The following is a 26,968-nucleotide window of genomic DNA, read 5'->3' on the forward strand; positions in this document are numbered from 1 at the left end:
TGATTGACTGGTGCCCGGTCCAGGAAGCTGGAATAAACTGGAATAGGCTCCAGCTCACCCATTACCCTGAACAGGATGAGATGCTTACAAAATTGATGTACTCCATGACACCTGATCAGCAATGATTCATATCAGAAGCTACTTCATGCACCTCACGTCATAACCGTCACCACCTGGTAGTAGTCTCCTGATGAGCTTCTATCTCCCATCTGTTAGATCGTATGTTGGCAACCCGCGCTCTAGAGCCGCATGCGGGGCTCTTTAGCGCCGCCCTCGTGGCTCCATGGAGCTTTTAGAAAATATTTGAAAATGGAACAAGATGGGGGAGGGCAATATATTTTTGGTTTTAATATGGTTTCTATAGGAGGACAAACTACACATGGAAAACCTGTTTACCACCCTCTAAATGTTTTTTTTACATTATTAGAGCACTCTAGACATGGACTAGCACCCCTATATTCACCTTTACGCTTTTATTACCCAATAAAATAGACATTCATTCATTCATTTTCTACCGCTTTTTCCTCACGAGGGTCGCAGGGGTGCTGGAGCCTATCCCAGCTGTCGTTGGGCGAGAGGCGGGGTACACCCTGGACTGGTGGCCAGCCAATCACAGGGCACATATAGACAAACAACCATTCACACTCACATTCATACCTATGGACAATTTGGAGTCGCCAATTAACCTAGCATGTTTTTGGAATGTGGGAGGAAACCGGAGTACCCGGAGAAAACCCACGCATGCACGGGGAGAACATGCAAACTCCACACAGAGATGGCCGAGACTGGAATCCAACCCTTGTCTCCTAGCTGTGAAGGTCTGTGCGCTAACCACTCGACCAACGTGCCGCCCCACAACCAAATTCAATTCAACTAAAATGTTATGTTATGTTATGTTATGTTACTCTCGGGCTTAAAATCTATCTTCCATTCCATTCCGATTATCCTGTTTCGGGTTGCAGGGTGACCCAGGGACCCAGCTGACTGAGGGCAAAAGGGAGATAGATTGAAACCTGGATTGGTCACCAGTATATCAAAGTCTGATGTGAATTGGACATTGATGACGAATTGAGACTGTACCCGCTGCATTTACGTCAGCCACACTACCAGTATATGACTCAAAAGTATAGGACTCAAGTATAGTGTTCAATATGGCCGCATGATAACAAAAAACATGTAAATAGATAACTGCACAATGTTAAGTTTATGAAAAATAGTGTGATTTTTAGATGAACTTATTGGGCCCTTTAGCCTCGCTCTACTTCTTGCTATGCAGTTTGGAGTAGCCATTTAACCTAGCATGTTTTTGGAATGTGGGAGGAAAGCGGAGTACACAGAGAAAACCCACAAACTCCACACAGAGATGGCCAAGGGTGGAATTGAACCCTGCTCTCCTAGCTGTGAGGTCTGCGCGCTAACCACTAGACGGCCGTGCTGCCAACATTATGTACTATTTGTAGCCAACTTTCAATTATTATAAAATTCAATTAAGACGCACAGATAAGAAAGTGATGCTTTTTTTATCTATCGTACAAAATGGCAACGAGATTTGCCTACACTTATGGCTCACATAGAACTGAACGTGTGATCAAACCATCTGATACTTGTGTGGACAGCTGGCAGAAGAAAAAATCGTGAAAAAAATACTAATCAGCGAACGTGCCTTTATTCTAACTAGCTTTCAAACTTAATTATGTGTATTTATAATTAGAAACATTTTATCCCAGGAATTGGGTTATTTGTCTGAGGCCAGATGCTCTCACCGTTTTGTTAAGAACTCAAGTAATTTGAAAAAGTTTAAGAGAAAAATAACAATGATGATTACCATATTTTCTGGACTATAAGTCACTCCGGAGAAAAATAACAATGATGATTACCGTATTTTCTGGACTATAAGTCGCTCCGGAGAAAAATAACAATGATGATTACCGTATTTTCTGGACTATAAGTCGCTCCGGAGCATAAGTTGCACAAGGCCAAAAATCCCACACATGACTATATATATATATATATAACATGTATATGTATATTTGGTTTTATTAAGAGGCTCTGATATTAACTATAATTGCATCCTGTAAAATGATATGCAGTGGAAGTCATTACTGATGTGCTGTTTGCACAACTTCTGCTACACAGATAATATTGACAAGGTACAGGAACTTTGGAAATCCAATAACGATTGTTACCTTGCGTGTCCCCCGCCGCTTCTAACAGACACCGACTGCATAGCAAGAAGTAGAGCGAGGCTAAAGGACCCAATTAGTTCATCTAAAAATCATGTGGAACCCAAATCACACTATTTTTCATGAACTTAACATTGTACAGTTATCTATTTACATGTTTTTTGTTATCATGCGGCCATTATTGAACACTATACTTGACTCTGATACTTTTGAGTCATATACTGGTAGTGTGGCTGACGTAAATGCAGAAGGTACAAGTCTCAATTCCCCATCAATGTCCCATTCACATCAGACTTTGATTTACTGGTGACCAATCCGGGTTTCAATCTATCTCCCTTTTGCCCTCAGTCAGCTGGGATAGGCTCCAGCTACCCTGCAACCCTTAACAGGATAATCGGAATGAAATAGAAGATAGATTTTAAGCCCGAGAGTAGTCATAACATTTTAGTTGAAATGAATTTGGTTGTGGGGCGGCACAGCGGTCGAGTGGTTAGTGTGCAGACCTCACAGCTAGGAGACCAGGGTTCGATTCCACCCTCGGTCATCTCTGTGTGAAGTTTGCATGTTCTCCCCGTGCATGCGTGGGTTTTCTCCGGGTACTCCGGTTTCCTCCCACATTCCAAAAACATGCTAGGTTAATTAGCGACTCCAAATTGTCCATAGGTATGAATGTGAGTGTGAATGGTTGTTTGTCTATATGTGCCCTGTGATTGGCTGGTGACCAGTCCAGTGTGTACACTGCCTCTTGCCCGAAGACAGCTGGGATAGGCTCCAGCATGCCCGCGGCCCTCGTGAGGATAAGCAATAAAAAATGAATGAATGAATGAATGATGTCATGACATAGTAGGACAAACTCCATTATTGTATTATCTTTCCCTCTGACCTCGACTCTGACCAAAAGATGTCATATGACTAAGCATGTGGTGAAGAAATTTGAACGATGATACTTACTTCCTGAATGCTTTGTAGCGACGGTTTTGATTTGGGCCCTGCAGGTTCTGCTATTTGCTGATAAAGATCCGCTTCTTAATCCTGATCCTAAGGGAAACGTGTATGTATATCGGATGCTTCCTGGGCTCTTCAGCATCCTCTGATTGACGATGATTATCTCAAGCGGGTGCCATCCCGCTCTTCCATCACGGCGGACATGTCAGGGATTTGAAGTGAGGGCGTTTGATCAAATGTAGCAGCAAACAGTTGTTAGTGAAGACATGCAGAAACAGAAACGTATGACGCAAAATTCAATTAAGACGCTCAGATAAGAAAGTGATGTTTTTTTTTTTTTTATCTATCGGACAAAACGGCAGAGATTTGCCTACACTTACGGCTCACATTGAACTGAATGTGTGATCAGATCGTCTGATACTTGGACTTGGACAGCTGGCAGAAGAAAAAATAGTGAAAAAAATACTAATAAGTGAACGTGCCTTTATTCTGGTAATGGTTTTATTTCATTTGAACATGCATCAGATTACAATTGAATGCATCCCATAATCAGTTCACAGTTCCACATGTCCAAAAGGAGTAGGAAGAAGCAAAGCTTATTAAATCCTACCCCTCCATCTGGTACTTTTACAATCAGTAACTGTTACATTTGTTCACTTCCTGCTTTCCATAATACAGTTTACGTTTTTTTTTTCTAACTAGCTTTCAAACTTAATTATCTGTATTTTTAATTAGAACCATTTTATCCCAGGAATTGTGTAATTTGTGTTGTTGGCCTCTGTAGCTGGGATGTTATTGATATGTTTGTGACAATCGGTGCATCCAGCAGCACTGCAGCACGTCCTTGCTTTTAATAACACAGGATAGTTAGTTAGTCGAAAAGGAGATGGTGGTTCTTTACTGTCAGAGCTTCCTAGTCATAGGCAGAGAAACTTAGCCAGATTGTTACAACTTGCCGTCATTTAAATTTTTTTCTGACAAGGCCGACTAATGTGAAAAATTATTTGGTTGTGTAATTTTACGTGTACTGTTTGGCCAGCCACTCCAGAGGTCCAAAATGTGTACGCAAAGACCAGGTACACCCTGGACCGGTCGCCAGCCAATCACAGGGCACATATAGACAAACAACCATTCACACTCACATTCATACCTATGGACAATTAACCTAGCTTGTTTTTGGAATGTGGGAGGAAACCGGAATACCCGGAGAAAACCCACGCATGCACAAGGAGAACATGCAAACAGATCACAGAAATGGCCCAGGGTGGAATCAAACTCCGGTATCCTAGCTGTGTGGCCTGCGCGCTAACCACCGCTGTGATAAGATCCTATTTATAAATAAAGAACCATACTATAAGGAAAAGTTGTTGAACTGGAACAGAAAGTGAATACAGTAAAATGATGACAAGGTTTGCTTTACATCGCAAATGATGTGTCAGATTGACGATTTGGAACAGTCCACGCACATGAACGAAACACATGCAAACTCCACACAGAGATGGCCGAGAGTGGAATTGAACCCTGGTCTTCTAGCCATGAGGTCTGTGCGCAAACCACTCGTCCACCGTACCGCCATTTAACAAATCAGTTTTTCATAATGTTTCTCCTTTAGCTCATCTTTAAAACTTTAAAAAACAACCACTCCAACCTGATAAGCTATACTTTACTTCCATTTGAATGGTCATTTAGTGAAAACCTGCAGGGGCAAAGCGGTGCAAAGCAGCAGTCGTTTCAGATTCCATTAATCTTATACTGCCTTGCAAATGGGGGAAATCGCTTCATAATTTGTCGTGTGTAAGTGTCAGCCCACCTGTTCTGCTTTAATCGACCAAGATTCACACGGGCTTTCTGCTCATTCTTTAGGTAGTATTTCCAGCTGCAGCTTTTATAGGTTGAATCTCCGGCACGTGCAATAAAAGTCACTGTTCAATACCGACACAAGACCAAACCATGCAGCGGGCGGGTGATGGTGGTAAAATAATGATGTCTTTCAGGAGAATGTACAACACAATCAGCTTATTCCTGTCTTTTCTGTGATTGGTTTATTTTACCCCGCCTCTCGCCCGAAGCTAGCTGGGATAGGCTCCAGCACCCCCGACCCTCATGATGATAACCAGTAGAAAATGAATGAATAAATGTCTATTTTAATGGGTAATAGAAGCGTAAAGGTGAATATAGGGGTGCTAGTCCATGTCTAGAGTGCTCTAATAATGTAAAAAAATCATTTAGAGGGTGGTAAACGGGTTTTCTACAGTCTAATTATGAAAATATTCCAAAATATCAAAATATTCCTGTCTATATGTGCCCTGTGATTGGCTGGCGACCAGTCCAGGGTGTACCCCGCCTCTCGCCCAAAGACAGCTGGAATAGGCTCCAGCACCCCCTGCGACCCTCGTGAGGAAAAAGCGGTAGAAAATGAATGAATAATATTAATGAATATTAATATAAAATATATCTATTTTATTGGGTAATAGAAGCGTAAAGGTGAATATAGGGGTGCTAGTCCATGTCTAGAGTGCTCTAATAATGTAAAAAATCATTTAGAGGGTGGTAAACAGGTTTTCTATGTGTTGTTTGTACTCCTATAGAAACCATATTTAAACCAAAAATATATTGCCCTCCCCCATCTTTTTACATTTTCAAACATTTTCAAAAAGCTCCAGGGAGCCACTAGGTCGGCGCTAAAGAGCCCCGCATGTGGCTCTAGAGCGCTTTCCTCACGAGGGTCGCAATTATTTCAATTTGTCTCCTTGTTGACGTAAACATTGCCTCATTTTTGCTTAACTTATTCAATTCAAAAGTCAGTCAAAATCCTCTAAAATGAGTGAGTGACACCGAGACTAGCGGCTAACAAGGCCTCATGGTAGTCCTCCATACAAATATAGTTTTTAGCTGCTACAATAACAATATGGCTGTAGCTTGGTTAATACGGAGGTCTGTTATGTAAATGGAACACTGTTAGCAGGCATCCATCCATTTTCTGTTCCGTTTATCCTCATTAGGGTCGAGAGGCGGGGTACACCCTGGACTGGTTGCCAGCCAATCACAGGGCACATATAGACAAACAACCATTCACACTCACATTCATACCTATGGACAATTTGGAGTCGCCAATTAACCTAGCATGCATGTTTTGCAATCAAGTCAAGACACAATACAAAATGTGACAAACACATGAAAGGAAACAGGAGAAGAAAAAAAAACACACACCCCAATGTCCAATAAAATATCACTTTTCTACAGAAGTTTGTCAAAGAAAGATTGCTTTTGTGTTGCTCTTGGTCACACTCTGTGGAGCGGCTATGTACACAGACCCTGCACACACTAAGCCTCATATGAAAGGCTCATCTTCCTGGAGATGCTGTAACGTTATGACGATAGCGTATATGTTACTTTTAAATTAAATACTATGGAAGCATCTGATGGATGGGGTTGTTGATAAAACAGATACTGTATACCAGTAGATACTGGATCTGGGGGTTAGGTTTGCTTGCATATGCTTCCTCTAATTGGTAATGGTAATTGTTTAATTTCATTTGAACATGCATCAGATTACAATTGAATGCATCACATAATCAGTTCACAGTTCCACATGTCCAAAAGGAGTAGGAAGAAGCAAAGCTTATTAAATCCTACCCCTCCATCTGGTACTTTTACAATCACTAACTGTTACATTTGTTCACTTCCTGCTTTCCATAATACAAATTAAGGTTGTTTTTTTTGTATTGTTTTTCTTGTATTGTTTCTTGAATTGGCTCATCGTTGTGCATTGTTTGAGGTCCTTACTCAATCCATTCCATAGTTTGATTCCACATACTGAAATGCTATGGCTTTTTAACGTAGTCCTAGCATATAAGTGTTTCAAATGTAGTTCTTCCCTGAGATCATATTTCTCCTCTCTTGTAGAGAAGTATTGGATGACATTTTTAGGTAATTGGTTATTTTTAGCCTTATGTATTATTTTAGCTGTTTGAAGATGAACTATATCAGCAAGTTGAAGTATTTATGATTTTAGAAATGAGGAGTTAGTATGTTCTCTGTAGGCGGCATTATGAATTATCCTTACTGACCTTTTTTGCAGTACATTTAGCGAGTATAAAAGATTGCTTTTATAGTTATTAGCCCATATTTCCACACAATAAGTAAGATATGGTAGAACCAGAAAGCAATAAAGAGTGTGGAGTGATTTCTGATTGAGAAAAAATTTGAACCAAAATTGGAATAAAAACACAAATACAACTCTGTTCTCTTAAGAAAACTACCATGGGGATTTTTAGACCCTTTTTAAGGGTGGTCAAGCATGCCTAAATTCAGCACAGCTCCCCTGAAAATCCCACTGGTCATAACAGTAATTATAATGGTTTTTATTATTTTCTAACGTTTTGTTCGTTGCCTTGTGTGTGTGGGTGCGACCCCTTTAAGCTTTGAGTGAGCTAGCGGCAACGGGTGTTACCAAGCCGAGAGTGTTTGGTCGTGAACTGTTGTGTGTAGACTGTGTGCATGGCTGCTGGGATATCAGAGGTAGTCAACTCACCTTTTCCGGAGTCGTGCTTAATTAAAAGCAAATTTTCATTTAAAAAAGGAATCCACTACATGGAAACAGGAACCGGAATCAGATGTTGATGATATGTTGCTTGTACCTTCAGTTGAGACATGGATGTTCCCGTGGACACCAACTTCCTGAGAAAAAACGAGTGTTGATCTTGCAGCCAATTCCCAGCCAATGCAGCAGTTAGTGGTTAGCACAAAGGCCACACAGCGAGGACACTCAAGTTCAATTCCACCCTTTTTCCGTGTACTCCGGTTTCCTCCCACATTCCAAAAACATGCTAGGTTAATTAGCGACTCCAGTCCAGGGTGTACCCCAGCTGGGATAGGCTCCAGCACTCCCCGCAACCTTTGTGAGGATAAGCGGTAGAAAAGGGTCGCAGGTTGCTGGAGCCTATCCCATCTGTCTTCGGGCGAGAGGCGGGGTACACCCTGGACTGGTGGCCAGCCAATCACAGGGCACATATAGACAAACAACCATTCACACTCACATTCATACCTATGGACAATTTGGAGTCGCTAATTAACCTAACATGTTTTTGGAATGTGGGAGGAAACCCATGCAAGCACAAACTCCACACAGACATAACCGAGGGTGGAGTCGAACCCTGGTCCTCCTCGCTGTGAAGTTTGCACGCTAACCACTCGACCACCATGCCGCCCACAGAATTGTCATATTTATAAATATGTAATAATAAAGGTAATATGTACAACATAAGCCCACCATTTTTACATTTATGTCTTCATGCTTCATTGATAATGTTTTTTTCATGCAGCCTTGCGATTCCACCATTTGTAGCGTGATCCTTGAACTCACCATACTTATACCAATGCCATCTATTGATGGATCATCTTACATTATCATTCATTCATGTTGCGTACCTATATATTTTATACTTTAAATGCATATTTCCAGCTGAATTATATCTGAAGATGAATATAATCTAATAATTAAAACCACTGGTATATGTTTTATGTATGTATATGTTGATAGAAACAGTTTAAACTGTTGGCTATTCAATAGCTTGCTAGATACTGTACGTGCCTGCAGAAGACCATTTCTGGCGTATTACAACAGAGGAGGCCTGTTGACCTTCGACAGAACAATACGCGTGTTTGTGAGAGTGCTACACAAAAAGGAAGAGAGGTTCCTAAACTAAAGCGCACAGCAGGACAAAGATCGGAGCTCTGCAGTGCACCAATGAGCAAAATAGGAGGATGTCAACAATACCGCAACAGTAAGACAAGGACAAATACGAAAGCTTTCACTTGTTCTCCGCTGTGCTTTCACACTCGGCAAGCATGTTACAAATGTGCTGTGTGTCTCTGGCTGCAGACTCAACTTCAACTACACCCACTAGTACTAATCTCCCAACCGAGTCTAATCCCTCACAAGCATTTCCAATGCCGTGGGTATTGTACAAGGCAAACATGGAGAAGAAATGACTGGTTGGCTATTACTGTGCATTCAAATGAAAATGCTACATCCTCTTGTGTTAGCTTTCTGGTATCATGTCTTATGTTAACGGGTCGGTTTTGACCCATGTATTAAATCAGCTATAAAATACACTAAAAACAATAACCATCAAATTTGCTTCTCATGTCTTGGTTACCTTCTTAGGCTTCCTCATACATGAAAATATTGGTTTTAATACTTTTGGTGTGGGCATGTAGGCCTTTTTTTGTCACTATACCCCTCCATTTCAATTTCCAAAAATGGTCAAATGAACCTCAAAAGAATCATATTAATAAATTGAAGGTTCTTTTGTTACCTGGCTATTACTGAGGGCTATAGAATATAATAATAATATAATAATAATTCATTTTATTTGTATAGCGCTTTTCAAAATACTCAGACACTTTACAGAAAATGGAGTTGAATAAAAACAAGTAAACAGAGTAAAAAATATGTTAAAATACGACTTTCATGAGTTTATACCAGGGGTCTGAAACACATGGCCCGCGGGCCTAATATGGCCCACGGGACACTAGTTTGAGGCCCCCGCCTTGATATGAAAGTTTAATGTTAGTGCGGCCCGCGCAAGTTTGATATGGATGCTGTATGGTATCATGTACCCAGAAAAAAATATTACGTTTGATTCATGTTCATGTTAAAGGTTAAATAACTGTTAATAGTTATCCTCCCTATCCGTGTGGAAGTGGTAAGTTTTTGGCTATTTAAGTTTAAAGGAAATAACTTGAAGGCTACCGTTTAGGTCGCTAGCTCTCTAGTTTGCGAATTAGCATGTGCCTCAAGACCCTGCAGTTGCGCAATATGTTGTAAATAAAAATGTTATGTGATTCTTTTTATGCATTAAAATGTAAAACGGGTCGATGCCGACCCTAACACAAGTGTAGGATTAATATGTTTATCAGCGTTCCTCCTGGGCTATTTGGGTGTGACGCAACTTATGCAGCCTTTCTGCATCCTCCACCTTGCATGACACGGTAAACCTGCGTTGAAAAGGCGAGTGGCCAATTTGGTGGTGGATGTTTTGTTCAGTGTCCCCTGTGGAGCTTTTCTGTCTTTGAGGGGCTCTTCAGGTTGGGGGTCTCATCCTCAGCCCCTTGACTCACCCCCTCTGCGGACACAAAGGACTCCTTGTACATACGTATGTATCATCTCTACTGCGAGAGCTTGTTTCAGAGTTTTCCGTAATTAAACGGCATCCTGCTATAGCCGTTTCTCTCGTTGCTGCTTCATTGGAGAAAAAAAATGCGATCCAATCAAGGAGTGAGGCAGTGAACCAGGAAGAAGCTTGCAGGAATTAGATTGTGCTGTAGATAGGTTCCATACAGAGCAAGTAAACATGTTCTTATCTTGTTATCCAGCTGGCATATTAACGCGTCGTGTGCAGAAGAGGTGGAGGAGGACAAATCAAATCCTAATTGTTCTGTTTGGCTTTTCCCACTCGCTCCTTTTTGACTTATTTTTCTAACTACTGTGCTTCTCGTGCAGAAAACAATACTGTAGTAAACACTAAACAGGAACGTACAGTGGCGACTACGTATGTATGTATCTCTTTTGTTGCAGTCTCAAACCCGTGATTCTCTATATCAGGGGTCTCAAACACGCGGCCCGCGGGCCAAATGTGGCCCGCAGGACACTAGTTTGAGGCCCCCGCCTTGATATGAAAGTTTAATGTTTGAATATGGATGCTGTATGGTATCATGTACCCAGAAAAAATTATTACGTTTGATTAATGTTCATGTTAAAGGTTAAATAACTGTTAATAGTCATCCTCCCTATCTGTGTGGAAGTGGTAAGTTTTTGGCTATTTAAGTTTAAAGGAAATAACTTGAAGGCTACCGTTTAGGTCGCTAGCTCTCTAGTTTGCGAGTTAGCATGTGTCTCAAGACCCTGCAGTTGCGCAATATGTTGTAAATAAAAAGTATAAATGTGACTATATTCGTGTTTTGTCATGTACATTTGAAACACATTTGAAATGCCGTTGACGGATGAAAATATTTTTTTCTCATGCTGGGAATCACCAAATACAATAACTTCTGCCTGATCTTGTTTTGTAAACAGAGCAGCAGAGCTTGGAGGAAGGCAGAGAGCTTATCTGGTTACAAACACGCACATATAAGAAAGTCCACCTCTCTGTGACATCACAAAGAGACAGTTTTACCACGCCTTTTGAAACCTAGCGTTTTGAGCCATCACAAACTTTTTTCAGGGCTCACTTCCAAATGCGCAAACCTCATTATCTGAAACATTGGCATCGTTTAACACAAGAATACAACATTCTAACTACATTTATAGGTCAGAAAAGTGAAAAAAGCATAATTTAATTTAATTAACTAATAGATGATCTTCATTCATTCATTCATTTTCTACCGCTTTTCCTCACAAGGGGGTGCTGGAGCCTATCCCAGCTGTCTGGCGAGAAGCGGGGCACACCCTGGACTGCTGGCCAGCCAATCACAGGCCACATATAAACAAACAACCATTCACACTCACATTCATACCTATGGACAATTTGGAGTCGCCAATTAACCTGATTAATCTGATTCGCTTGGGTATAAGTCATTTGACACCACCTGCTGTCTTCCATATGTGCATTTCTAGACCTCTAATATTAGACATATTAGTCTTCTTCAGACTTTTGACAGGGAAAAGTATTATATAGGGTTCAGTGCTGTATATCAATCTGTCCATCGCTCTCTCTACACTTGTAGAGATGTCAAACTCGTGCCATGGAGGGCCCAGATGGAAAGCACTCATCAATTAAATCACCTGCTGGAGAAAATGGTTGCAGAGAAAAGCTGCAGTGTTTCAGCCCTTCATGGCATGAGTTTGTTCTAAAGCAGGGGTCTCAAACTCAATTTACCTGGGGGCCACTGGAGCTAGGGTCTGGGCAAGGCTGGGCCGCATCAGGTTTTCCAAAAAAAAAACAACGCATTTATTAAAAACAGAAAAATATACAAACTTTTTCAGTGCTTTGGTTCCGATTTTCTACAATAAAAGCTCTGATAAAACATTCCACTGTTCTCAAATATCTTACTTTTTATTTTTCTGCACAAAATAAGATGAAAAATAAATACACAAATCAAGAATAAAGAAAATAAATCAATCAGTAATAAATAAATATAATAATAATAATAAAACGGCAAATAATAAAAAACACATATAGTTGGTGGGTAGACAATTTTTTTTTTTCAGATTAAAATGAACAAAAAATTATTAGAGCCCTGTAGACATGACAAAACACGGCTATAGTCACATTTATACTCTTTTTATTTACAACATATTGCGCAACTGCAGGGTCTTGAGACACATGCTAACTCGCAAACTAGAGAGCTAGCGACCTAAACGGTAGCCTTCAAGTTATTTCCTTTAAACTTAAATAGCCAAAAACTTACCACTTCCACACGGATAGGGAGGATAACTATTAACAGTTATTTAACCTTTAACATGAACATTAATCAAACGTAATAATTTTTTCTGGGTACATGATACCATACAGCATCCATATCAAACTTGCGCGGGCCGCACTAACATTAAACTTTTATATCAAGGCGGGGGCCTCAAACTAGTGTCCTGCAGGCCAAATTTGGCCCTCGGGCTGCAAGTTTGAGACCCCTGTTCTACAGTATTTAGGTGTCTGTATCAGTCGCTTTACCCTGTTTAAAATATTATTGTGAGTTAATCTGCAATTGTCAGGTTCAAACTCCTGTGACACTTTTAAAAACACTTAAATGCAGAAATACAGAAGAGAAAGACAACAATATTCAAAGTTACTCGCAGCGAGGAGAGTGAAACCACATACCCAGTGACATGCCGCTATACTCTGAATATGTAGCTCACACTCTCTTTTTGGGGGTCCCTACTACATGGGAGGGGGCAGTTGCACAAGCTGTTTTTTTTGTCTATGTGTGTGTGTATATGTGAGAGTAATTACTCTTATTGTTTTATGAGTTCTTATCTTGACACATTCTTGCAGGATTAACATGAACATCTGCAGGGTTGCTGTTGGCGCATCCAGAACCTGGGGGTCACTGGGGGTCTCTGATCAGGGTCACAGCACATTCAAAGACTTTCTATTGTCTAAGCAAATGGATATAAGGGTGATAACTAATATTATATTCATTCTATATTCATTCATTCTAAGGAGAAAATCACTTTGTCACCGGCCCGTTGACACCCTCACTGTAATTGTTTCAAAGTTTCACCCTTTTTGGTTTTACAGCTGCGATGTAAACGGTCCTCAGTCCATCATTGTTAGTGAACTGGCCTGTGGTCATGTCTTGATGGAGCTGGTAAGCAGGGGGCAATTCTTGGATGAGATGCAGGACAATCATGAATAATGTGGTAAATAAACACATTTGAGGTATTGCATCTGAATGGCAGGGGGTGAACTGCTTGCAATATGCCTGCCTTTGCCCTTCTCTCTCTCTTTCTTTCTTTCTCTCGCTCTCTCTCTCTCCTTGTGATTGCATGCGCAGCCTCTGCCAGAGCATACTGATGCTGAGGATGCTCGGCCTTGGGGCTTTGTGTACAACACACATGCAACTGGCCATGAACACACACACACACACGCATACACACAAACAGACATGCAAAGACCTCTCTCACCACACATCCACAAGCAGCTCTGATGTCTGGCAGGACCTCTGTGGCCTGACTAGCCTTCCAGCTGTGTGTGGTGTCCGTGCCTGGACAGAAACACACTCATATGCGGTTTTGCCAGTTTTGTGTGACTTGACTTTTTGTCGGTCTCTTGGTTTTTGTGTCGTGTGTACCTGGTAAGGGTGTCACAAGATGATATAGATCGGGCAGACACAAGTCTAAGAAGCGATGGCATTCTGTGAATGATAATTCTGTACATGTAATTATGGCTCTATGATTTCTGCTTTAATGTAATAGTCGATGGAATTGCAGGCATGTTTGTGCGGAGAAGTATGCTAGTGCGACTGTTTGTGTGCGACTTTTACCGTTGAAGGGATCACATCTTCTGCTGTGGAACACATTTGTAAACAACATGACTGCGGTACTCCGTCACAGAAGAAGTGTATTCATCACATACAGAACCGCACCGTAAGCACTGTACGCACACGACAAACCTTGCAATCCAAAATACCTTGGTGTCCCCAGCGTCACTTAGCTGCGGCGGTGTTAACGTACAAACAGAATCTGTAATAATTCAACATTCGATCAAATTTACTTAAGATTTGTCAGATCAAGACAAAATCGCTGCATATGACTTCTGCAATGAGTCACGTTCGATAAATGGCCCCTGTGCCACACTTTGCCAAGAATTTGTGTCGCAGCAAGGCAATGGAGGATTGTGTCAGGGTTATATTGTGGTGTTTTTGTTTTTTATACAGCTTCCAGACATAGCATAGCATGGCGTTATTTAGATGAGCTCACTCCCGCTCACCTGCAGATGCTCACCTTTGTTGATTGTTACAGTAATTATCAAATAATGCATGTTGCAAGAAATATTTATATCTGCACCCTTAGTCGCTAACTATAGCAAAATGTCGATAAATCATCAAAATAGATCTCTTCTATGTATGACGTGTGTTATGAAACAGAAGCAGTGATTGCCGATACTAAGTTGCAATTTACCTGGGGGCCACTGGAGCTAGGGTCTGGGCAAGGCTGGGCCGCATCAGGTTTTCCCCCCCCAAAAAAAACGCATTTATTAAAAACAGAAAAATATACAAACTTTTTCAGTGCTTTGGTTCCGATTTTCTACAATAAAAGCTCTGATAAAACATTCCACTGTTCTCAAATATCTTAATTTTTATTTTTCTGCACAAAATACGATGAAAAATAAACAAATCAAGAATAAACAAAATCAATCAGTAATAAATAAATAACTACATATAATAATAATAATAAAAACTTGAGAAACCACATGTAGTTGGTGGGTAGACAAATTATTTTTTTCAGATTAAAATGAACAAAGCATTATTAGAGCCCTGTAGACATGACAAAACACAACTATAGTCACATTTATACTTTTTTATTTACAACATATTGCGCAACTGCAGGGTCTCTGAGACACATGCTAACTCGCAAACTAGAGAGCTAGCGACCTAAACGGTAGCCTTCAAGTTATTTCCTTTAAACTTAAATAGCCAAAAACTTACCACTTCCACACGGATAGGGAGGATAACTATTAACAGTTATTTAACCTTTAACATGAACATTAATCAAACGTAATAATTTTTTCTGGGTACATGATACCATACAGCATCCATATCAAACTTGCGCGGGCCACACTAACATTAAACTTTCATATCAAGGCGGGGGCCTCAAACTAGTGTCCTGCGGGCCACATTTGGCCCGCGGGCTGCGTGTTTGAGACCCCTGCTATAGATAGAGCTTTTCTCCGAACGAGAAGTCTCCAGATCTCCACATGCTCCATATATTTCCACCGAACTTAAAAACAAAGCCGCCTCATGTAATAATTAGCAAAATAATAGAAAGATGTGGGATGCCCTTATTTGGCTGCTGAATATCTCCAAGATACACAGGCATAAAATCATGTCACACTGATGCAATATTGCATGTTTTACTCACCCTCCCTTCTGGTGGAAACTCAAGTGAGATCCGGGTTTACCGTTCTATATAACGGTGTCCTCCAGCTTGGCGGAAACGATAACGTAATCTCCCAATCTGCAGGATAAACACAAGACAATGTTAAACCCAACTAACACAGTGTGCTCTTAATCCTGCACTACTCCACAGATAGACAGGCTCCAGGCTGGGTCTACCTACGGGGGCCTTGTACCTGCTTCACATATGAGCACATGTGATTGCTCCAAAGCCAAATCACCCACTGAGCCAATGAGTATGCTGCTGTAAGCAGAGTTCCCTTCAGGTAGCTCCTATGCTGTCAGGTCAGTGAGCAGCTAATGAAATCTAGAAGCAATAGGATGAAAAAGACGAGCTGTTTATAGTCGGCTGTGCACTCCCTTTCTTTTATTGTTGACCGTCTGTCTTCATCTCCCAGACACCCTTTCCTCACGGCGAGGAGATGGTGTTATTAGATCCAACTCCTCCGGCTAATTTGTCATCCCGCATTCCCTCTCTCTGGAAGGGTGGGGAGTTGGGAAAAAGAAGAAAAAGAACGGGTGCTAAGCAAGACTCTAAACAAGCATGAGGCAGAATCATCAAATATGAATTTCCTGGCCCGGAATGTCTGCCATCATCTTTCTTTCAAGACTGACATCGGATTAATATTCCGCATTAACCATGCAGCTGCAGTTCAGATGGGTTCTCCCGAGCACAGTTGGGAATGGTATACCCTGAACCGGCTTGTGTACCCACCCTCCATGGGTTGTGTAGGTGGAATGTCGATACCAGCCAATTTATTCGACCATTGAGAAGGACAGCATGGGTATTATCCATTAGAAAGAAGCAGTATTTATCATTATATCATTGAAAAAAAATGATAATTCTGTTAAGACCAATCAGCATTTTTAAAATTTCACATTTCCCAGATCAGGGATTTTCAAAGTGCGACACAGTTGCATTACCACGTCAGAAATGTGATGTAATATTTCAATGCACAAATGAGTTGTTCTATTGACTATTATCATTTAAAAATGTTATGATTATTATTATTATTATTATTATTATTAATAATATTATAAAATTATTCTACATCTTATTATTATTAGTAGTAGTATTTTTAGTAGTAGTATTTTTAATTGTCACTTATTTGTGACTTGTTGCGAGGCAGAGTTCATATGGTTCACACATCATTTGAGATGTAATGCAATTGTTATATATGCAATTCTTAAATATATTATGTATGTATATATATATATATTATTATTATTATTATTATTATTATTATTATTATTATTATTATTATTATTATTATTATTATTATTAATGTTAATGTTAATGTTATTAATATTATAAAATTATTCTACATCTTCTTATTATTAGTAGTAGTATTTTTAGTATTAGTATTTTTAATTGTCACTTGTTTGTGACTTGTTGCTAGGCAGAGTTCATATGGTTCAATAAAAACTACACCATACAGGCCAAATCAGGAATCTGACACATCATTTGAGATCTAATGCGATTCTTGTCATCATTTTCCTTATCTGATAAGTGAATTTCCACGAAGTAGGAGTCCTTATTGAAAAATCGAACATTTTCATAGTTAATAGAAACCCTGTTTAAGACCTTCTAAATATGTTTTTATATGAAATAACACCCCTATAGTCATATTTACACTCATATTATCCAATATAGCGCACAGACCTCACAGCTAGGAGACCAGGGTTCAATTCCACCGTCGGCCATCTCTGTGTGGAGTTTGCATGTTCTCCCCGTGCATGCGTGGGTTTTCTCCGGGTACTCCGGTTTCCTCCCACATTCCAAAAACATGCTAGGTTAATTAGCGACTCCAAATTGTCCATAGGTATGAATGTGAGTGTGAATGGTTGTTTGTCTGTATGTGCCCTGTGATTGGCTGGCGACCAGTCCAGGGTGTACCCCGCCTCTCGCCTGAAGACAGCTGGGATAGGCTCCAGCACCCCCCGCGACCCTCGTGAGGATAAGCGGTAGAAAATGAATGAATGAATTATCCAATATAGTATACATAATAATAGAAAATAAGACACAGCATTTCCTGTTCCTTTTTCACTTTCAGTTGACAGTTTTTTCTACAGTAATTATTGTCTTATCAATACAACAATGTAACATTACTGACACCTTGTGACCAGTGTAGAATACTACATATTACAACGTTCATTTAGCCATGTTTTAGCCATGTTTATACTTGAAATTGCTTCATTTAAGGCAGAAATATGTAATTTTTTCTTTGTTTAGGCTAACAATAGGCGATAATTTATTAATTCATATTTTGAAAAAAACAATGTGGCCAAGGTCGACTGTGTCGATGTTGATTGTAGAACGTTGCCCTCCTGTTGCTTCCTCTGTTATCAGCTGCTTTAGCATCAGGCTTGCATGGAATTTGGAGGCCAGTCACAAATCGCCAATCTGACACATTATTTGTGATGTAAAGCAAACCTTGTCATCATTTTTCTGAATTCTCTTTCTCTTCCAGTTCAACTACTTTTCCTTGTAGTATGATTCTTTATTTATAAATAGGATCTTTTCACAGCGGTGGTTAGCGCGCAGGCCACACAGCTAGTTCGATTCCACCCTCGGCTATTTCTGTGATCTGTTTGCATGTTCTCCCCTTTCATGCATGGGTTTTCTCCGGGTGTTCCGGTTTCCTCCCACATTCCAAAAACATGCTAGGTTAATTGGCAACTCCATATTGTCCATAGGTATGAATGTGAGTGTGAATGGTTGTTTGTCTATATGTGCCCTGTGATTGGCTGGCCACCAGTCCAGGGTGTACCCCCCTCTTGCCCGAAGACAGCTGGGATAGGCTCCTACGACCCTTGTGAGGATAAGCGGTAGAAAACGAATGAACGATTTTTTCACAGTTGTATATTTGTTCCATTTTTATGCTTGAAAATGCTTAATAGTACGTAAAATATTATTAAAATGCGTATTTATTTACCAATAATAGGCTGTTTCCAATAATGGAATTTTTTTTTAAAAACTGTGATCGTGTGAAGCCATGAAATTTGAACCGCAAAGTGGTGAGGGACTATTGAATATGAATATGAAGTACATGGACCAGTCCAGGGTGTACCCCGCCTCTCGCCTGAAGACAGCTGGGATAGGCTCCAGCACCCCCATGACCCTCTTGAGGATAAGTGGTAGAAAATGAATGAATGAATGAATGAAGTACATGATTTTTTTTAAAGGGTGTGATCAATGAAAATATGAACATCCACTAAGATTATTATTATTATTATTAGTATTAAGTCTTGACAAGGGCGAACTGTGCCCCTGTAGTGAACACAACAAAAGTGCACTACAAGGAAAGAACATAGCTTTTGTGCCATCTAACCCATTTTCAGCGCGATGTGCTTGGCTGACAAACTTCAACCTCTCTCTTGTTTTCTATCAACCTGCTTCCCAGTGCACTGCGTCTCATTCAACACTCCCCCCCACCACTGCCGACCCCCCTCCCCTGTTCCCCACCCACTCTCACCATCACTCGCAACAGTAAAAGAGTCTGTGTTCACAGTGTGCTGTCACCGCCTCAGCCACATCTCTTTAATCTCCCCTCTTTGAGTCGCCTTGCTTTTTCTTGCTGCTGAGGCGCATAGGAAGGGGGGGGGGGGGGGGGTATGGGGGGGGGGTTGGCTAATTACAATAAACAAATATGCTCAGAGCTGCCTATGTGAGGTTGGCATAGGTTAACAACTCTGCTATAAATGTTAAATGAAGCTTAAAATAGGAGCGATTGGCGCACAGTTTCCATAGTGATCTCAGCCGTGACTCCTTGTGTACTTTCTTGCTCTGCAAAGTTTAAATTAATCTCGGGCTGGGATCTGCCATACATCCAAGAAATGAGTGATCGTTTGCTATCCCGAGGGCCTGTTTGATGTTTCTGTCATGTTTTCCCTCAATTACTGTAACTTTGTGCTTGTCTGAGCCTCGTGTGGATCTTTGTTGTAATGAAATCTAGTACACTAGCGTTAATGTCATCCTGCATTAAACACAATGGCAGTCACACTTTAATGATGGCTTCCCGTCTCTCCCTTTTCTCTCTTTCCTTCTCTCTCTCTCTGCGGCTCTCTTCTACAGGTGGGACAGTCAAAATGATGCGTAGGAGGACAAGCAGCGTTGAGTCGTATTGATGGACGTGTTAACAGACAGCGGTCTCACACTGATGGTGAAGACTTCACAAACAGATAATGCAATTGCAGTGGAGAACACAGGTACAAATATTACACTGGATGTGTTGGTTTAGATACTATACTACAATGACCGCATACTTGGTCAATTTGCAGTTGGTGTGCATTCCAAAAAAATGTAAACAAATATAATAATAATAAATAAATAAATAAATAAATAAATAAATAAATAAATAAATAAATAAATAAATAAATAAATAAATAAATAAATAAATAAATAAATAAATAAATAAATAAATAAATAAATAAATAAATAAATAAATAACATAGGTTAATTGGCCACTCCAAATTGTCCATAGGTATGAATGTGAGTGTGAATGGTTGTTTGTCTATATGTGCCCTGTGATTGGCTGGCCACCAGTCCAGGGTGTACCCCGCCTCTCGCCCAAAGACAACTGGGATAGGCTCCAGCACATAATATAATGAGGATAAGCGGCATAGTAAACGGATGGATGGATTATGTATTTATCCATCCATTTTCTATGCTGCTTGTCCTCTGAGGATTCGCAGGCATGCTGGAGCCTACCCCAGCTGTCTTCAGACGAGGGGTGGGGTACACCCTGGACTTATCTTCTCATATCTACTATATGGACAAAACCATATTTCATTTTCTATGCCATAATTACCTACTGTAAATACCTCGCCTCCAGCCCCAAGTCAGCTGGGATAGGCTCCAGCATATAATATAATGAGGATAAGCGGCATAGAAAATGGATGGATGGATTTAGGTAGTTATTCATCCATGATTGGCTGGCGAACAGTCCAGGGTGTACCCTGCCTCTCGCCCGAAGACAGCTGGGATAGGCTCTAGCATATAATATAATGAGGATAAGTGGCATAGAAAATGGATGAATAACTACCTAAATCCATCCATCCATTTTCTATGCCACTTATCCTCATTATATTATATGCTGGAGCCTATCCCAGCTGTCTTCGGGCGAGAGGCAGGGTACACCCTGGACTGTTCGCCAGCCAATCACAGGGCACATATAGACAAACAACCATTCACACTCACATTCATACCTATGGACAATTTGGACTTGTCCTTGTCCTCATGAGGATTCACAGGCATGCTGGAGCCTATCCCAGCTGACTTGGGGCTAGAGGCGAGGTATTTACAGTAGGTAATTATGGCATAGAAAATGAAATATGATTTTGTTCATATAGTAGATATGAGAAGATAAAACAGACATAAATGAAAAATATGACATTGACAGAATGATTCTTAAAGCCATCCATCCGTTTTCTATGCCACTTATCCTCACTACTACAGTCACGGGAGAATGTTCTGCCTTATATTTGTATTTTACTTCATTTTTTTACTTCATTTAGCCATTTTAATGCTTGAAATGCATCATTTAGGCCAAGAATAAGTACAATTTGAAAAGGAGTTATGGGAGTTTGACACCCCTGCTTTAGAAATCCACGGCTGTGCTGATCAGTTTTTACTTGAGTAACCAAACTTTTTAGAAGAAATCCAATCTCACTGTTGGCATTTACATGCAAAACTTTGAAAAGACAACATGGATTAACTCAAGATTCTATGTTTAATCTTTTTACAATCTACTGCAAAACACAAATGAATAAACAAGGAGTTTAATATTGTTAATCCCTTTATTGCACAGCTCAGACGAGGCTGTTTTTTTAGATGATCTTTAGCATTTCTGTCTTATTTTAGTGAGTCAATGCTTTCTTAATGATGCATATGAAAACATACATCATTAAAAAAGCCCACCGACTTTGACTGAGACTGAATTTTACACACGCACGACGGTGGTCCCGATTGATGTCGACTCACACATGAAAGCCAATTCCAGCACGGGAGAAAGAAGGCAGGAAAGGGAGACGAGCTCTGGGGAAAAAGTGAGGCCATGAATCATGCTGTAGTTACTCACCACTTGTTATGAACATCCTGTACTGGCTGCATTGATTCCCCCCCCCTCGCCATTCACAAGATGTCTTCTAGTGAAGATGGAGCAATACTGTAAGGTAGCAAAACAGCTTCTGTGGTTGGCCTCCACCAGCTGGATGAGTGATCGCCCCAGGTGGCTGAGCGGAGGGAAGCGCCAGATCAGCATTTTGTGAATGTAAGGGACTCCATATAACAAGGATAAGGCGCTCGGGAGCTGCAAAGGAAGGAGAAAAGGAAGACACGTGGCGTGCACTCGGAGAAGCGATAAAGATGGTATGCATGGAGAGGGAGATGGAAATCTGGAATTGTTTCAGAAAGAAACTATTAAAAAGTCAGCAAAAAGCCAAATCAGCCATTTTCAATAGTACAGTAAATTATCATATCATATTAGACATATTTCCTTCCTATTTGCTTTACTTCCTGTCTACACTTTTTCATACAAATATACTATATGAATGTGATATTCTTCTTTGGTAGTCTGGTGCTGATATCGAAAGTATTGTATATCATTAACAGCAACACCTACACGGTGGACGAGTGGTTAGCGTGCTTAGCGTGCAGGCCACATAGCTAGGAGACCTGGGTTCGAGTCCCCCCTCAATAGCCATCTCTGTGTGGAGTTTGCATGTTCTCCCCGTGCCGGAACTCTGGTTAATTTCCACATTCCAAAAACATGCTAGGTTAATTGGTGACTATATGTGCCCTGTGATTGGCTGGCGACCAGTCCAGGGTGTACCCCGCCTCTCACCTGAAGACAGCTGGGATAGGCTCCAGCAAGCCTTCCACCTTCGTGAGGATGGATGGATTTAGGTAGTTATCCATCCATTTTCTATGCCGCTTGTCCTCATGAGGATTCGCAGGCATGCTGGAGCCTATCCCAGCTGACTTGGGACTAGAGGTGAGGTATTTACAGTAGGTAATTATGGCATAGAAAATGAAATATGATTTTGTCCATATAGTAGATATGAGAAGATAAGTCCAGGGTGTACCCCGCCTCTCACCTGAAGACAGCTGGGATAGGCTCCAGCATATAATATAATGAGGATAAGTGGCATCGAAAATGGATGGATGGATTTAGATAGTTATCCATGCATTTTCTATGCCGCTTATCCTCATTATATTATATGTTGGAGCCTATCCCAACTGACTTGGGGCTAGAGGCGAGGTATTTACAGTAGGTAATTATGGCATAGAAAATGAAATATGATTTTGTCCATATAGTAGATATGAGAAGATAAGTCCAGGGTGTACCCCGCCTCTCACCCGAAGACAGCTGGGATAGGCTCCAGCATGCCTGTGAGGACAAGCGGCATAGAAAATGGATAGATAACGACCTAAATCCATCCATCCATTTTCTATGCCGCTTGTCCTCATGAGGATTCGCAGGCATGCTGGAGCCTATCCCAGCTGACTTGGGGCTTGAAGCAAGGTATTTACAGTTGGTAATTATGACATAGAAAATGAAATATGATTTTGTCCATATAGTAGATATGAGAAGATAAGTCCAGGGTGTACCCCACCTCTCACCCAAAGACAGCTGGGATAGGCTCCAGCATATACTATAATGATGATAAGCGGCATAGAAAATGGATGGATGGATTTAGATAGTTATCCATCCATTTTCTATGGCACTTATCCTCATTATATTATATGCTGGAGCCTATCCCAGCTGACTTGGGGCTAGAGGCGAGGTATTTACAGTAGGTAATTATGACATAGAAAATGAAATATGATTTTGTCCATATAGTAGATATGAGAAGATAAGTCCAGGGTGTACCCCGCCTCTCACCCGAAGACAGCTGGGATAGGCTCTAGCATATAATATAATGAGGATAAGCGGCATAGAAAAAGGATGGATAGATTTTTGATAGTTATCCATCCATGTTCTATGCCGCTTATCCTCATTATATTATGTGCTGGAGCCTATCCCATAACATAAATGAAAAACATGACATTGATAGAATGATTCTTAAAGCCATCCATCCATTTTCTATGCCACTTATCCTCACTACTACAGTCGCAGGAGAATGTTTGTTCTGGTCATGACTTGTAAGGAAATTTCAAACCTATGACTTCGAACATGACTCGACTTGCAAAATAATGACTTCCTCCTACCACTGGTGTCAAAGTATGCTTGTACGTCAAAGATAAAACTCCAAAATGGATTCACATGTGCCCACTCAATCCACATCTCTGTCTTTGGCATGGACGCATTCCTCACACAAGCTCCAGCTTCTCTCAGGTGGATGAAGCCCTGAATGTCATGTTTGAAAGATGAGCCCAGTCTAGTCAGGTCTGCTCCAGCTTGGCGGAGGTGACACCGTCTAGCATGCATGGTCGGAGGAGGGTCCAACCACCGCCTGCCAGCAGTGGATGTCGCTCCATATGGCCGCTGTGAATGTTGCTGCCAGTGTGTGTGAGCTGTTTTCACATCCAGCCTCAATTTCTATTCAAAGACAACTTGTCCTACAACACAGTCGTTTGCCATATACGTATAATATATTATTATAATATATCCTTATGAGACACATGCTGAATTTTGGCAAGTGTGTTTTTTTAAACGCTTATCTTGTTTACATCTGCCAGCTCGCATCCACATCCATAACATTGTGTTTGTAGCAAGTGAGCGATTGTGTGGCTGCACATCCACATTTGACCTCTGATGTCAAACATGATTTGTCAGGTAAAGTTATTGCTGTAAGACGCTGTGTGTGTACGTGTGTGTGTGTGTATGTGTGGGATTGTGTTTGTGTACCTGTCTGACTGATCTGTAGCACATTCTGAACAGCTGAAGAGCTAATGGTCCAGCTGGAGACAGATGGCCCCTCGATAACACTATACCCCCCCCAAGCCAATACGCACATGCATCACTCTCACACGTACACACACATACTCACACACTTATATTCCAGGCATGGACACATAAGAAGGGAATTGTTTGGTAATGGTTGGATTTCATTTGAACATCCCTAAGATTACAATTGAATGCATCCCATAATCAGTTCACAGTTCCACATGTCCAAAAGGAGTAGGAAGAAGCAAAGCTTATTAAATCCTACCCCTCCATCTGGTACTTTTACAATCAGTAACTGTTACATTTGTTCACTTCCTGCTTTCCATAATACAGTTTAAGGGTTTTTTTTTTTAAATAATGCACCTCGTACCGACCAGTATAGTTACTCCAGATTCCATTCACTGTGCAATATCTAATCAACCTCCATGTGCAATATTAAGGGCTCTAAATGCAATATACTAAGTTCTATGTAAAGTATATCCATAATGCCTCATATTAACTCACTTTAAACTCACTTTAACTCAAGATCTCAGTGTATAAACTGGTCATATATCTCATATCGTTTCATGTTATCTGCATACTGTATTTTTATATAACTCTTTTCTATATTGTGTATTTTGTACTGCTTAACTGATTCTGTACTCTTGCTGCTGTGCAATGCAAATTTCCCCACTGAGGGACGAATAAAGGCATATCTTATCTTATCTCAAGGTGATATGAGCATCCAATGACATAATGGGTACCATAGTAAGTGTCAATATAGTGATATATATAGCACATCATGACTGGTTCAAGACTCTTCATCCTTGTATTTAGCAAACATCAACTGCTTGTATTGTTTCTTGAATTGGCTCATCGTTGTGCATTGTTTGAGGTCCTTACTCAATCCATTCCATAGTTTGATTCCACATACTGAAATGCTATGGCTTTTTAACGTAGTCCTAGCATATAAGTGTTTCAAATGTAGTTCTTCCCTGAGATCATATTTCTCCTCTCTTGTAGAGAAGTATTGGATGACATTTTTAGCTAATTGGTTATTTTTAACCTTGTGCATTATTTTTGTTGTTTGAAGATGAACCACATCAGCAAGTTTAAGTATTTGTGATTTTAGAAATAAGGAGTTAGTATGTTCTCTGTAGGCGTCATTATGAATTATCCTTACTGACCTTTTTTGCAGTACATTTAGGGAGTGAAGATTGCTTTTATAGTTATTAGCCCATATTTCCACACAATAAGTAAGATATGGTAGAACCAGAGAGCAATAAAGAGTGTGGAGTGATTTCTGATTGAGAACAAATTTTGCTTTGTTCGACATTGAAATGTTTACGTTGTCAAAATGGCATTTTATTCGGCTGGGATATGCTCCAGCATATAATATAATGAGGATAAGCGGCATAGAAAATGGATGGATGGATTTAGGTAGTTATCCATCCATTTTCTATGCCGCTTGTCGTCACGAGGATTCGCAGGCATGCTGGAGCCTATCCCAGTAGGCGGCATTATGAATTATCCTTACTGACCTTTTTTGCAGTACATTTAGATTGTTTTTATAGTTATTATAAAAAAAATTACATTTATATAAAATTTTTTACATTAAAAAAAATCATTTTAAGGTTTAACGCATGGACATGTTGATTCATTTTTTCATTGTATTTTTACATAACAAATCACTTATTTATACAGTACATGTTTTTTTCAGACTTTTTCTTTGCTTCAGCAGAAAATACATAGCAGAATAGTCACTGAGGCTATTTAGGTTCAAAATATGTAAGAAAACAGTTTGCTGTGATCCTCCTGCAGCCTGACAAGTTGATGCAATTGCAATTTTCCGACTGCAAGGAAGCAAGAGGATACATTTCCTCTGGAGAGTGGCATCATTAAATGATGTAGCATACAGTAGATGTATGCTTTTCATGGGCAATCGTGGGGTTGTTGGAATATTTCTGCCGGCCACAAGCCCACGGGACATCCGCTTGCAAATTTCATTACCTCGCTGAATCACTCTCGGATCATATGCATATTCAAAGATGTGCTCCGGTAGCAACACACCCATGGCGGGGAGTGTTTGTTAAGCAGTCTTCCCTGAAGCATTTATCATTACATCAATAATGATTTGCCGCATCTATACAAAGATGGGTGACACTGCTAGTTAACCTCTGTGAATGCATTCATTATTTCAGTGTGCTTTCTAGTTTTTTTTTTCATTTTCGTTAAAGAATAGGTGTGGAACATCAGGACAAAGACTGCAAAACAGAGGCAGGTGTGGACGGTATTGGTTGTACAGTTTTCCAGCATATGGGCTTGTCGTGTCCCAAGTGTACCCACTACCTG

General features: G+C 40.5%; 1 protein-coding gene across 2 annotated transcripts in view; it reads left to right on the forward strand.

The window, feature by feature from the left end:
* Window positions 1-26,968, forward strand: part of nexmifb (neurite extension and migration factor b) — a 109,873-nt gene that overhangs the window by 71,734 nt on the left and 11,171 nt on the right. For both annotated transcript variants that reach the window (XM_058062768.1, XM_058062769.1), the window contains exon 2: window positions 19,822-19,955. In XM_058062768.1, coding sequence (XP_057918751.1) covers window positions 19,874-19,955 — 82 coding nt within the window. In that variant the 5' untranslated portion in view covers window positions 19,822-19,873. The remainder of the gene's footprint in view (window positions 1-19,821; window positions 19,956-26,968) is intronic.

Source organism: Doryrhamphus excisus, chromosome 23, assembly GCF_030265055.1.
Source record: "Doryrhamphus excisus isolate RoL2022-K1 chromosome 23, RoL_Dexc_1.0, whole genome shotgun sequence".
NCBI lineage: Eukaryota > Metazoa > Chordata > Actinopteri > Syngnathiformes > Syngnathidae > Doryrhamphus > Doryrhamphus excisus.